The sequence below is a fragment of the Perca flavescens genome, chromosome 3, assembly GCF_004354835.1.
Source record: "Perca flavescens isolate YP-PL-M2 chromosome 3, PFLA_1.0, whole genome shotgun sequence".
Classification (NCBI taxonomy): domain Eukaryota; kingdom Metazoa; phylum Chordata; class Actinopteri; order Perciformes; family Percidae; genus Perca; species Perca flavescens.
The window spans coordinates 42,724,477-42,737,897 of record NC_041333.1 but is presented as its reverse complement, the minus strand read 5'-3'; the positions used below and the strand labels follow the sequence as shown (position 1 = coordinate 42,737,897).

General features: G+C 40.6%; 2 protein-coding genes across 2 annotated transcripts in view; both read left to right on the top strand.

The window, feature by feature from the left end:
• The window catches only part of LOC114553062 (NACHT, LRR and PYD domains-containing protein 3-like), a 256,918-nt gene that overhangs the window by 202,726 nt on the left and 40,771 nt on the right, over positions 1–13,421 (top strand). The gene's annotated exons all lie outside the window — the stretch shown is intronic.
• Positions 1,902–9,997, top strand: LOC114552329 (zinc finger protein 227). Its single transcript, XM_028573018.1, has 4 exons — positions 1,902–1,975; positions 4,123–4,538; positions 7,461–7,810; positions 9,080–9,997. The coding sequence occupies exons 1-4, from the start codon at positions 1,948–1,950 to the stop codon at positions 9,858–9,860; spliced, it is 1,575 nt and encodes a 524-aa protein (XP_028428819.1). The 5' UTR covers positions 1,902–1,947; the 3' UTR covers positions 9,861–9,997.

Genomic DNA, 13,421 nt, shown 5'->3' with positions numbered 1-13,421 from the left:
CAGAGACACTGATACAGAGATACAGATATACTGATACAGAGATACAGATATACTGATACAGAGATACAGAGACACTGATATAGATCTACAGAGACACTGATACAGATATACAGAGACACTGATACAGATATACAGAGACACTGATACAGATATACAGAGACACTGATACAGAGACACTGACACTGATAGATATGCAGAGACACTGATACAGATATACAGAGACACTGATACAGATATACAGAGACACTGATACAGATATACAGAGACACTGATACAGATACAGAGACACTGATATACAGATATACAGAGACACTGATACAGATATACAGAGACTCTGATACAGATATACAGAGACACTGATACAGATATACAGAGACACTGATACAGATACAGATATATATAGAGACACTGATACAGATATACAGAGACTCTGATACAGATATACAGAGACACTGATACAGATATACAGAGACACTGATATGCAGACAGATACAGATGATACAGATACAGATATGCAGAGACACTGATACAGATATACAGAGACTCTGATACAGATATACAGAGACACTGATACAGATATACAGAGACACTGATACAGATATACAGATATACTGATACAGATATACAGAGACACTGATACAGATATACAGAGACACTGATACAGATATACAGAGACACTGATACAGATATACACTGATATAGAGAGATATACTGATACAGATATACAGAGACACTGATACAGATATACAGAGACACTGATACAGATATACAGATATACTGATACAGATATACAGAGACACTGATACAGATATACAGAGACACTGATACAGATATACAGATATACTGATACAGATATACAGAGACACTGATACAGATATACAGAGACACTGATACAGAGATACAGATACACTGATACAGATATACAGAGACACTGATACAGATATACAGAGACACTGATACAGATACAGATATACTGATACAGATATACAGAGACACTGATACAGATATACAGAGACACTGATACAGATATACAGAGACACTGATACAGATATACAGATATACTGATACAGAGATACAGATATACTGATACAGATATACAGAGACACTGATACAGAGATACAGATATACTGATACAGAGATACAGATATACTGATACAGAGATACAGATATACTGATACAGAGATACAGAGACACTGATATAGATCTACAGAGACACTGATACAGATATACAGAGACACTGATACAGATATATAGAGACACAGATATACAGAGACACTGATACAGATATACAGAGACACTGATACAGATATACAGATATACAGATATACAGAGACACTGATACAGATATACAGAGACACTGATACAGATATACAGAGACACTGATACAGATATACAGAGACGCTGATACAGATATACAGAGACACTGATACAGATATACAGAGATACAGAGACACTGATACAGATATACAGAGACTCTGATACAGATATACAGATATACAGAGACTCTGATACAGATATACAGAGACACCGATACAGATATACAGAGACTCTGATACAGATATACAGAGACACTGATACAGATATACAGAGACACTGATACAGATATACATATATATAGAGACACTGATACAGATATGCAGAGACACTGATACAGATATACAGAGACTCTGATACAGATATACAGAGACACTGATACAGATATACAGAGACACTGATACAGAGACACTGATACAGATATACATATATATTAAGACACTGATACAGATATACAGAGACACTGATACAGAGACACTGATACAGATATACATATATATAAAGACACTGATACAGATATACAGATACACTGATATAGAGATAATATGTTAGTTCATTTTTCACCTTTCTAAGATCTTAATGAATGTCTTAACTGTTTTCTCTCTTTGTGTTTTACAGGAAACAGAAATAAAGATGGAAATTGTTGAACAGACTGTGACAGGTAACACTTATTAATATACTACTAGTACTACTACTACTACTACTACTAATATTAATAATAATAGTAATATCGGTGCACGGCAGCAGCAGCAACGCTTAAAGAACCAAACTCTGTGACTTCTCTTAAAGCTCTTGTATTATTTATTATATATATTAACAGTATTATTAGTTATGATCTGCTCTAACGTTTCCAGATATGGAGATAATAACGCTCCAAAATCATGTGAAGTTGCACTTTTATTTATTGAAAAACTTCAGAATGTTTTGAGGGAGGACCTGTAAACCTCAGTTTGTTAGTTTACAGTATGTATCCTGTGTCTCCTGCAGCAGTGAGTCTGTGTGTGTGTGTTAGGGTTAGTACAGTAGTGTTTACAGTATGTATCCTGTGTCTCCTGCAGCAGTGAGTCTGTGTGTGTGTGTTAGGGTTAGTACAGTAGTGTTTACAGTATGTATCCTGTGTCTCCTGCAGCAGTGAGTCTGTGTGTGTGTGTTAGGGTTAGTACAGTAGTGTTTACAGTATGTATCCTGTGTCTCCTGCAGCAGTGAGTCTTTGTGTGTGTGTTAGGGTTAGTACAGTAGTGTTTACAGTATGTATCCTGTGTCTCCTGCACAGTAGTCTGTGTGTTACAGTATGTATCCTGTGTCTCCTGCAGCAGTGAGTCTGTGTGTGTGTGTTAGGGTTAGTACAGTAGTGTTTACAGTATGTATCCTGTGTCTCCTGCAGCAGTGAGTCTTTGTGTGTGTGTTAGGGTTAGTACAGTAGTGTTTACAGTATGTATCCTGTGTCTCCTGCAGCAGTGAGTCTGTGTGTGTGTTAGGGTTAGTACAGTAGTGTTTACAGTATGTATCCTGTGTCTCCTGCAGCAGTGAGTCTGTGTGTGTGTGTTAGGGTTAGTACAGTAGTGTTTACAGTATGTATCCTGTGTCTCCTGCAGCAGTGAGTCTGTGTGTGTGTGTTAGGGTTAGTACAGTAGTGTTTACAGTATGTATCCTGTGTCTCCTGCAGCAGTGAGTCTGTGTGTGTGTGTTAGGGTTAGTACAGTAGTGTTTACAGTATGTATCCTGTGTCTCCTGCAGTGAGTCTGTGTGTGTGTGTGTGTGTGTGTGTGTGTGTTAGTTTACAGTAGTGTTTACAGTATGTATCCTGTGTCTCCTGCAGCAGTGAGTCTGTGTGTGTGTGTGTGTGTTGTGTGTTAGGGTTAGTACAGTAGTGTTTACAGTATGTATCCTGTGTCTCCTGCAGCAGTGAGTCTGTGTGTGTGTGTGTTTAGGGTTAGTACAGTAGTGTTTACAGTATGTATCCTGTGTCTCCTGCAGCAGTGAGTCTGTGTGTGTGTGTGTTAGTACAGTAGTGTTTACAGTATGTATCCTGTGTCTCCTGCAGCAGTGAGTCTGTGTGTGTGTGTTAGGGTTAGTACAGTAGTGTTTACAGTATGTATCCTGTGTCTCCTGCAGCAGTGAGTCTGTGTGTGTGTGTGTGTGTTAGGGTTAGTACAGTAGTGTTTACAGTATGTATCCTGTGTCTCCTGCAGCAGTGAGTCTGTGTGTGTGTGTGTGTTAGGGTTAGTACAGTAGTGTTTACAGTATGTATCATGTGTCTCCTGCAGTGAGTCTGTGTGTGTGTGTGTGTGTTAGGGTTAGTACAGTAGTGTTTACAGTATGTATCCTGTGTCTCCTGCAGCAGTGAGTCTGTGTGTGTGTGTGTGTGTGTGTGTGTGTTGGGTTAGTACAGTAGTGTGTACAGTATGTATCATGTGTCTCCTGCAGCAGTGAGTCTGTGTGTGTGTGTTAGGGTTAGTACAGTAGTGTTTACAGTATGTATCCTGTGTCTCCTGCAGCAGTGAGTCTGTGTGTGTGTGTTAGGGTTAGTACAGTAGTGTTTACAGTATGTATCCTGTGTCTCCTGCAGCATTGAGTCTGTGTGTGTGTTAGGGTTAGTACAGTAGTGTTTACAGTATGTATCCTGTGTCTCCTGCAGCAGTGAGTGTGTGTGTGTGTGTGTGTGTGTGTGTGTGTGTGTGTGTGTGTTAGGGTTAGTACAGTAGTGTTTACAGTATGTATCCTGTGTCTCCTGCAGCAGTGAGTCTGTGTGTGTGTGTTAGGGTTAGTACAGTAGTGTTTACAGTATGTATCCTGTGTCTCCTGCAGCAGTGAGTGATTCGGACCAGAAGGATCTGGAAAGGAAGCGGCGGAGGGATCTGTACAAAGAGAAGCGGTTCTTCTGCGAGCTGTGTAACAAAGGTTTCCACCAGCAGCACCAGCTGAAGAAGCACGGCGCATGCCACCTGAAGCCGTTCCCCTGCAGCGCCTGTGATAAAGGTTTCTACAAAGCCAGCAGCCTGCAGCGCCACCAGCGCAGCCACGCGCTACAGGCAGCGCAGGCCAGCGACCCCGACAGGATGCTCCGCTGCGAGTGCTGCGGCAAGAAGTTCCGGCAGGCGCGCCAGCTCCGAGCGCACCAGGCCTCGCACCGGCTGCAGGACACGCCGCTGCAGTGCAACATCTGCCAGCGCAGCTACAGCTCGGCCGCCGCACTGCGCTACCACCAAGTCTCACACGCTCAGGTGGGGTCTCTTCTTCTGGTGGTTTATGGGTTTTACCTTTGGGTGAAATACTCTCAGCACAGTGGAAACTATGGATAATTTGAGAGTAATCTGTTCTCTCTCTACAGGTAGAGGAGTATTAGATGATAATATGAGACTAATCTGTTCTCTACAGGTAGAGGAGTATTAGATGATAATATGAGACTAATATGTTCTCTACAGGTAGAGGAGTATTAGATGATAATATGAGACTAATCTGTTCTCTACAGGTAGAGGAGTATTAGATGATAATATGAGACTAATCTGTTCTCTACAGGTAGAGGAGTATTAGATGATAATATGAGACTAAACTGTTCTCTACAGGTAGAGGAGTATTAGATGATAATATGAGACTAAACTGTTCTCTACAGGTAGAGGAGTATTAGATGATAATATGAGACTAAACTGTTCTCTACAGGTAGAGGAGTATTAGATGATAATATGAGACTAAACTGTTCTCTACAGGTAGAGGAATATTAGATGATAATATGAGACTAATCTGTTCTCTACATGTAGAGGAGTATTAGATGATAATATGAGACTAATCTGTTCTCTACATGTAGAGGAGTATTAGATGATAATATGAGACTAATCTGTTCTCTCTCTACAGGTAGAGGCGTATTATATGATAATATGAGACTAAACTGTTCTCTCTCTACAGGTAGAGGAGTATTAGATGATAATATGAGACTAATCTGTTTTCTCTCTACAGGTACAGGAGTATTAGATGATAATATGAGACTAATCTGTTCTCTACAGGTAGAGGAGTATTAGATGATAATATGAGACTAATCTGTTCTCTACAGGTAGAGGAGTATTGGATGATAATATGAGACTAATCTGTTCTCTACATGTAGAGGAGTATTAGATGATAATATGAGACTAAACTGTTCTCTACAGGTAGAGGAATATTAGATGATAATATGAGACTAATCTGTTCTCTACAGGTAGAGGAGTATTAGATGATAATATGAGACTAATCTGTTCTCTACAGGTAGAGGAGTATTAGATGATAATATGAGACTAATCTGTTCTCTCTCTACAGGAAGAGGCGTATTATATGATAATATGAGACTAAACTGTTCTCTCTCTACAGGTAGAGGAGTATTAGATGATAATATGAGACTAATCTGTTCTCTCTCTACAGGTAGAGGAGTATTAGATGATAATATGAGACTAATCTGTTCTCTACAGGTAGAGGAGTATTAGATGATAATATGAGACTAATCTGTTCTCTACAGGTAGAGGAATATTAGATGATAATATGAGACTAATCTGTTCTCTACAGGTAGAGGAGTATTAGATGATAATATGAGACTAATCTGTTCTCTACAGGTAGAGGAGTATTAGATGATAATATGAGACTAATCTGTTCTCTCTCTACAGGTAGAGGCGTATTATATGATAATATGAGACTAAACTGTTCTCTCTCTACAGGTAGAGGAGTATTAGATGATAATATGAGACTAATCTGTTCTCTACAGGTAGAGGAGTATTAGATGATAATATGAGACTAAACTGTTCTCTACAGGTAGAGGAGTATTAGATGATAATATGAGACTAAACTGTTCTCTACAGGTAGAGGAGTATTAGATGATAATATGAGAGACTAATCTGTTCTCTACAGGTAGAGGAGTATTAGATGATAATATGAGACTAATCTGTTCTCTACAGGTAGAGGAGTATTAGATGATAATATGAGACTAATCTGTTCTCTACATGTAGAGGAGTATTAGATGATAATATGAGACTAAACTGTTCTCTACAGGTAGAGGAGTATTAGATGATAATATGAGACTAATCTGTTCTCTACAGGTAGAGGAGTATTAGATGATAATATGAGACTAAACTGTTCTCTACAGGTAGAGGAGTATTAGATGATAATATGAGACTAAACTGTTCTCTACAGGTAGAGGAGTATTAGATGATAATATGAGACTAATCTGTTCTCTACAGGTAGAGGAGTATTAGATGATAATATGAGACTAATCTGTTCTCTACAGGTAGAGGAGTATTAGATGATAATATGAGACTAAACTGTTCTCTACAGGTAGAGGAGTATTAGATGATAATATGAGACTAATCTGTTCTCTACAGGTAGAGGAGTATTAGATGATAATATGAGACTAATCTGTTCTCTACATGTAGAGGAGTATTAGATGATAATATGAGACTAATCTGTTCTCTCTCTACAGGTAGAGGAGTATTAGATGATAATATGAGACTAATCTGTTCTCTACAGGTAGAGGAGTATTAGATGATAATATGAGACTAATCTGTTCTCTACAGGTAGAGGAGTATTAGATGATAATATGAGACTAATCTGTTCTCTACAGGTAGAGGAGTATTAGATGATAATATGAGACTAATCTGTTCTCTACATGTAGAGGAGTATTAGATGATAATATGAGACTAAACTGTTCTCTACAGGTAGAGGAGTATTAGATGATAATATGAGACTAAACTGTTCTCTACAGGTAGAGGAGTATTAGATGATAATATGAGACTAAACTGTTCTCTACAGGTAGAGGAGTATTAGATGATAATATGAGACTAATCTGTTCTCTACAGGTAGAGGAGTATTAGATGATAATATGAGACTAATCTGTTCTCTACAGGTAGAGGAGTATTAGATGATAATATGAGACTAATCTGTTCTCTACAGGTAGAGGAGTATTAGATGATAATATGAGACTAATCTGTTCTCTACATGTAGAGGAGTATTAGATGATAATATGAGACTAATCTGTTCTCTACAGGTAGAGGAGTATTAGATGATAATATGAGACTAATCTGTTCTCTACAGGTAGAGGAGTATTAGATGATAATATGAGACTAATCTGTTCTCTACAGGTAGAGGAATATTAGATGATAAAATGAGACTAATCTGTTCTCTCTCTACAGGTGAAGCCCTTCTCATGTGATGTCTGTGGGAAAGGCTTCACCAGGAAGAAGAGTCTACGTGAACACACAACGGTGCACACGGGCGCTCGGCCGTACCCCTGCACCGCCTGCGGGAAACGCTTCTCCACCGCCAGCAACCTGCGCGTGCACAAGCGCTCGCACTCGGACGAGCGTCCGTTCCCGTGCAGCGAGTGTGACAAAGCCTTCAAGAGTAAGATGGGGCTGCTACAGCACCGCGTGGTCCACTCGGGGGAGAAGCCCTTCATGTGTCAGACCTGCGGCCTCAGCTTCGGACTCAAGTACAACTTCCAGAGACACCTGCGGCTACACAGCGGGGAGAAACCTCTCAGGTACGCACAATATACAAATATATATACTGTATATATACATATAAAAACTCTGCACAGCGGGGAGAAACCTCTCAGGTACAAACAATATACAAATATATATACTATCCCAGGTGTAATAATAATAATAATAATAATAATAATAATAATAACAAGGTGTGTGTGTACCTGTCCCAGGTGTGTATTATTATAATATTAATAATAATAGTAATAATATGGTGTGTGTGTGGGTTTACCTGTTCCAGGTGTGTATTATAATAATAATAATAATAATAATAATAAGGTGTGTGTTTATCTGTCCCAGGTGTGTATAATAATAAGGTGTGTGTGTGTGTGTACCTGTCCCAGGTGTGTATAATAATAATAAGGTGTGTGTGTGTGTGTGTGTGTGTGTACCTGTCCCAGGTGTGTATAATAATAATAAGGTGTGTGTGTGTGTGTACCTGTCCCAGGTGTGTATAATAATAATAATGTGTGTGTGTGTGTGTGTGTACCTGTCCCAGGTGTGTATAATAATGTGTGTGTGTGTGTGTGTGTACCTGTCCCAGGTGTGTATAATAATAATAATAAGGTGTGTGTGTGTGTGTGTGTGTGTGTGTGTGTGTGTGTGTGTGTTTGTACCTGTCCCAGGTGTGTATAATAATAAGGTGTGTGTGTGTGTGTGTGTGTGTGTGTGTGTGTGTGTGTGTACCTGTCCCAGGTGTGTATAATAATAAGGTGTGTGTGTGTGTGTGTACCTGTCCCAGGTGTGTATAATAATAATAATAAGGTGTGTGTGTGTGTGTACCTGTCCCAGGTGTGTATAATAATAATAATAAGGTGTGTGTGTGTACCTGTCCCAGGTTTGTATAATAATAAGGTGTGTGTGTGTGTGTGTGTGTACCTGTCCCAGGTGTGTATAATAATGTGTGTGTGTGTGTGTGTGTGTGTGTGTGTGTGTGTGTGTGTGTGTGTGTGTACCTGTCCCAGTCCCAGGTGTGTATAATAATAATAATAATAATAATAATAATAATAAGGTGTGTGTGTGTGTGTGTGTGTACCTGTCCCTGTCCCAATAATGTGTGTGTGTGTGTGTGTGTGTGTGTGTGTGTGTGTGTGTGTGTGTGTGTGTGTGTGTGTGTGTGTGTGTGTGTACCTGTCCCAGTCCCAGGTGTGGATAATAATAATAATAATAATAAGAAGATGTGTGTGTGTGTGTGTGTACCTGTCCCAGGTGTGTATAATAATAATAAGGTGTGTGTGTGTGTGTGTGTGTGTGTGTGTGTGTCCCAGGTGTGCTAAGTGTGGCGAGGGCTTCTCTGGGACGTGGGCTCTGAAGAAGCACATGCTGGTCCACGGCGTGGAGAAACCCTTCATGTGCGACCTGTGTGGGAAGACCTTCTTCTACAACTGCCAGCTGCAGAAGCACCAGACGCTGGTGCACGCCGCCCGGGAGCGCCCAGCGGTGGCGGGCGGCGCGGGCACGGCCCGGCGGCGCCGTGCGAGCGGCGGGAAGCCTCTGAGCTGCGGCGTGTGTCTGAAGAGCTTCAGCAGCAGCAGCACGCTGCGGACGCATCAGAAGATCCACGCAGACAACAAGGAGTTCAGCTGCGAGCGCTGCGGGAAGGCCTTCCACCTGCGCCACCTCTTCCTGTACCACCTGCGCACGCACAGCGGCGAGCGGCCGCACGCCTGCACCGTGTGCAGCAAGGGCTTCCTGCTGGCCTCGCAGCTGAAGCAGCACGCCATGCTGCACACCGGGGAGAAGCCGCACAAGTGCCCGACCTGCGGCAAAGCCTTCCGCACGCCGCAGAATTACCACCGCCACCGGCTGGTGCACACCGGAGAGAAACCCTACGAGTGCGCCATGTGCAGCAGGAAGTTCCGCCAGTCCAACCAGCTGAAGTCTCACATGCAGATCCACACGGGCGTCAAGCTGTACGCCTGCCAGCGCTGCGGCGGAGGCTTCTCCGACTCGCGCCAGCTGAAGAAACATCGCTGTGGAGACGAGAGCCAGACAGACGCAAAGCAGACTAACGTCTTCCAGTGGAGCGATGGCTTCACGCAGCAATAACACACGCTGCGTTAGCCTAGCTTAGCATAAAGACTGGTAACAGTGGAGCGATGGCTTCACACAGCAATAACACACGCTGCGTTAGCCTAGCTTAGCATAAAGACTGGTAACAGTGGGTCGATGGCTTCACACAGCAATAACACGCCATGTTAGCCTAGCTTAGCATAAAGACTGGTAACAGTTAGCCTAACACACGCTTAGCATAAAGACTGGTAACAGTGGGTCGATGGCTTCACACAGCAATAACACACGCTGCATTAGCCTAGCTTAGCATAAAGACTGGTAACAGTGGAGCCATGGCTTCACGCAGCAATAACACACGCTGCATTAGCCTAGCTTAGCATAAAGACTGGTAACAGTGGAGCCATGGCTTCACGCAGCAATAACACACGCTGTGTTAGCCTAGCTTAGCATAAAGACAGATAAATGTCTGGATCATTTTTTGGATGGTTGGATGAATTAACGACATGAAGAATGGATTATTTTCATTAGTGATTTATTATGAAATGTCTATATTTAAAATACAAAGTGAGATCATTGTCGTCTTTATTTTTAATATTTAATAAGACGGTTTGTTATAAATGACTTGAATCTGTTTCTGTCTCTCTGAAGTTTACTCACACAGCGGGGAAAGTAACTAAGTACTTTGACTTCAGTTCAGTTACTTTATACTTCACTATGTTATTGTTCCCAGTGAATAAAACATTATGATATCGATAAGTTCATATCTTTGTAACGAGTACTTTATTTACATTACACACTCAGTTCAACTCCTCTAGAAACTAACATTACAACTATCAGAGACATCAAACACATATGTCATCTTATTATTCCACAAACTTTCTCACCCTGCTTTCAACGCTGTTTATGATGCTTTGTTTGACCCTTTTTATGGTTTTTTTAGATTATTTTTTGGGCATTTTAGGCCTTTAATTCCACAGGACAGATGAAGACTTGAAAGAGGAAAGCGAGAGGGAATGACATGCAGCAAAGGGCCGCAGGTCGGAGTCTACTGAAGTGCGACTTGAATCCAAGTCTCAGACTCGAGTCCCCATCTCTGATACACACACACACACACACACACACACACACACATATACGCACACAAAGAGATACACACACACACCCCCACACACACACACGCCAGTGCAAATGTACGGCTGCAAGGAGCGCCATCCACCAGTAACCCCGACCTGTAAGGAGCTGCGAGGGCCCGTCCATCGCTGCTTGAAGCTTTAATTCTTTATTTTGGTATTTGTCTCTAAAATAACAAATGTCAAAATTACCAATAATCAGTAACTTTATAATTCATCATGTTATAAAGAGTTACTGATCCTCTGATCTCTGTTGTCACAGTGTTTCTGGTTCTTCTGTATCCTCCTCCTCCTCCTCCTGATGAAGGTGAAACAGGTTGGTTGTGTTGCTGTCAGAGACACACACGATAAGATGTCTCGGTGTCCCAGAGGTCAGTGGATATGTCCCATTCCTTTGGTGCAGGAGACCAGGGTTCGATACATCAACCAATGTGTCCTTGAGCAAGACCAGAGTCTGTCTGTTTTCTCTCCACGTTAGTTATCTGCTCTCAGCCAGCTGCTGGACCTTCACACTGTGCTAGTAGTACTTTTACTGCAGTAACATGTCACCAATGTATTAGTACTTTTACTGCAGTAACATGTCATCAATGTGCTATTAGTACTTTTACTGCAGTAACATGTCATCAATGTGCTATTAGTACTTTTACTGCAGTAACATGTCATCAATGTGCTATTAGTACTTTTACTGCAGTAACATGTCATCAATGTGCTATTAGTACTTTTACTGCAGTAACATGTTATCTATTGGACAGAAAATCTGTTTGATTGTGTGTGTGTGTGTGTGTGTGTGTGTGTGTGTGTGTGTGTGTGTGTGTGTGTGTGTGTGTGTGTCTGTGACACATTTCTCTGTCAGGTAAATGCTGTAGTACAATGTTTTCCTCTGAAGTAGAAGTACACAGTAAGTCAGTAGTATACAGTGGGGCTGCATATTACAGTTTTTTACACACTTAATCTTTACATGTAGGCCTAACATGACTTTATTTATTTATTTATTGGTTTATTTGACAGGGAACATGCATATCTATGTACATTGTTGTATAAAAACACCATGTAAATATGCCAGAATTAGTTAAAATAACTACTTTCCATCTGCAGTCCTTAAAACATAAACCCACATAAAACTAACAGAAACGACCAGCAGTCATACAGCGCTCATTCACTATACATTAAAAAGGTACACATAATAATGACATTGACAAAACAAACAAGGAAAACATACATACATCATGTAAAAAAATACATGATGCATGATACATGACAAAGACATTATTCATCCACCTCAATTTACCAGTGAAAATGTATGGGTAAAGAAATATGTGACTGTTAAAAGTGAGTGCATCTCTGGTTTTCTAGAAGCCACTGTTTGAAATGAGTTTTAAAAGTGTTGAATGTAGTGGAGGGTCAAGCTATTCCAGAGTTTACCTCCTATTATTGACAATACGTTTTGTCCAAAAGTGGTGCGTCTAAATGGTATCACACAGTCCCCTTTTACAGAGGCCCGTGTACTTCCTCCGCTTTCAAGTCTCTGATTAAAGCCATGCAGCAGAGGGGGGGGCAAGATTATATAACACTTTATATATCAAACAAACATACCTGAATTGTTTAAAATTTTCAAAACTTAAAAATGTATGTCTCTCTAAGATATCGCAATGGTGAAATGACAATGCCTTTTTATCAAAAGTTTTTATGGCTTTCTTAAATAGATTCAATGCTTTTAAGAGTAGTTATGCTAGTTAGTGACCAGTTAGTAAAACAATACTCAATATGTGAAAGGATCATAGTATACAAAAACAACTTGGCAGCTTTGTTGTCAAGAAATGGCCTAACTTGTTTAAAATTCCGCAAATTAAATTGAAGTTTATTTGCCACCATTTTCACATGGCTTTTGAACGTTAGGGTGGAGTCATACATGACTCCTAGATACTTGAATTGATTAACAATATCAAGCTCCTGTCCTCTAAGGAACACATTACAATGTGACACCTTCATGTTTTGTTTAGTAGAGACATGAGTTAGTGAGCCAGTCATCAATGTGAACCATAGCAGATGTAAGTGTGGATGATATCTCTTGATAGTTCTTAGCATGTGTAAAGATTACTGTATCATCTGCGTACATCTGGACATCAACATTTTACATTTCTCTGGTAGATCATTTATATACAGTGTAAACAAGATTGGACCAAGGATGGAGCCTTTGGGGGCCCCTACTGGACATTCACACAATGGGGACTTTGAGTCATTAATACGAACACATTGCTTTCTACTGGACAGATATGATTTTATCCAGTTGAGAGCTTGCTCAGAGAAATTAAAATATGTTAATTTAGATAAAAGAACTTCATGATTTACAGTATCAAAAGCTCGCTTTAGGTCTAGGAAGACAGCACCAACATAAGAACTCTTACCCGCTCTGGGAATGTTCGTTTTTGGTTGCGCGAATGTTCCCTGAAGTTTAGGTTTGGTTGTG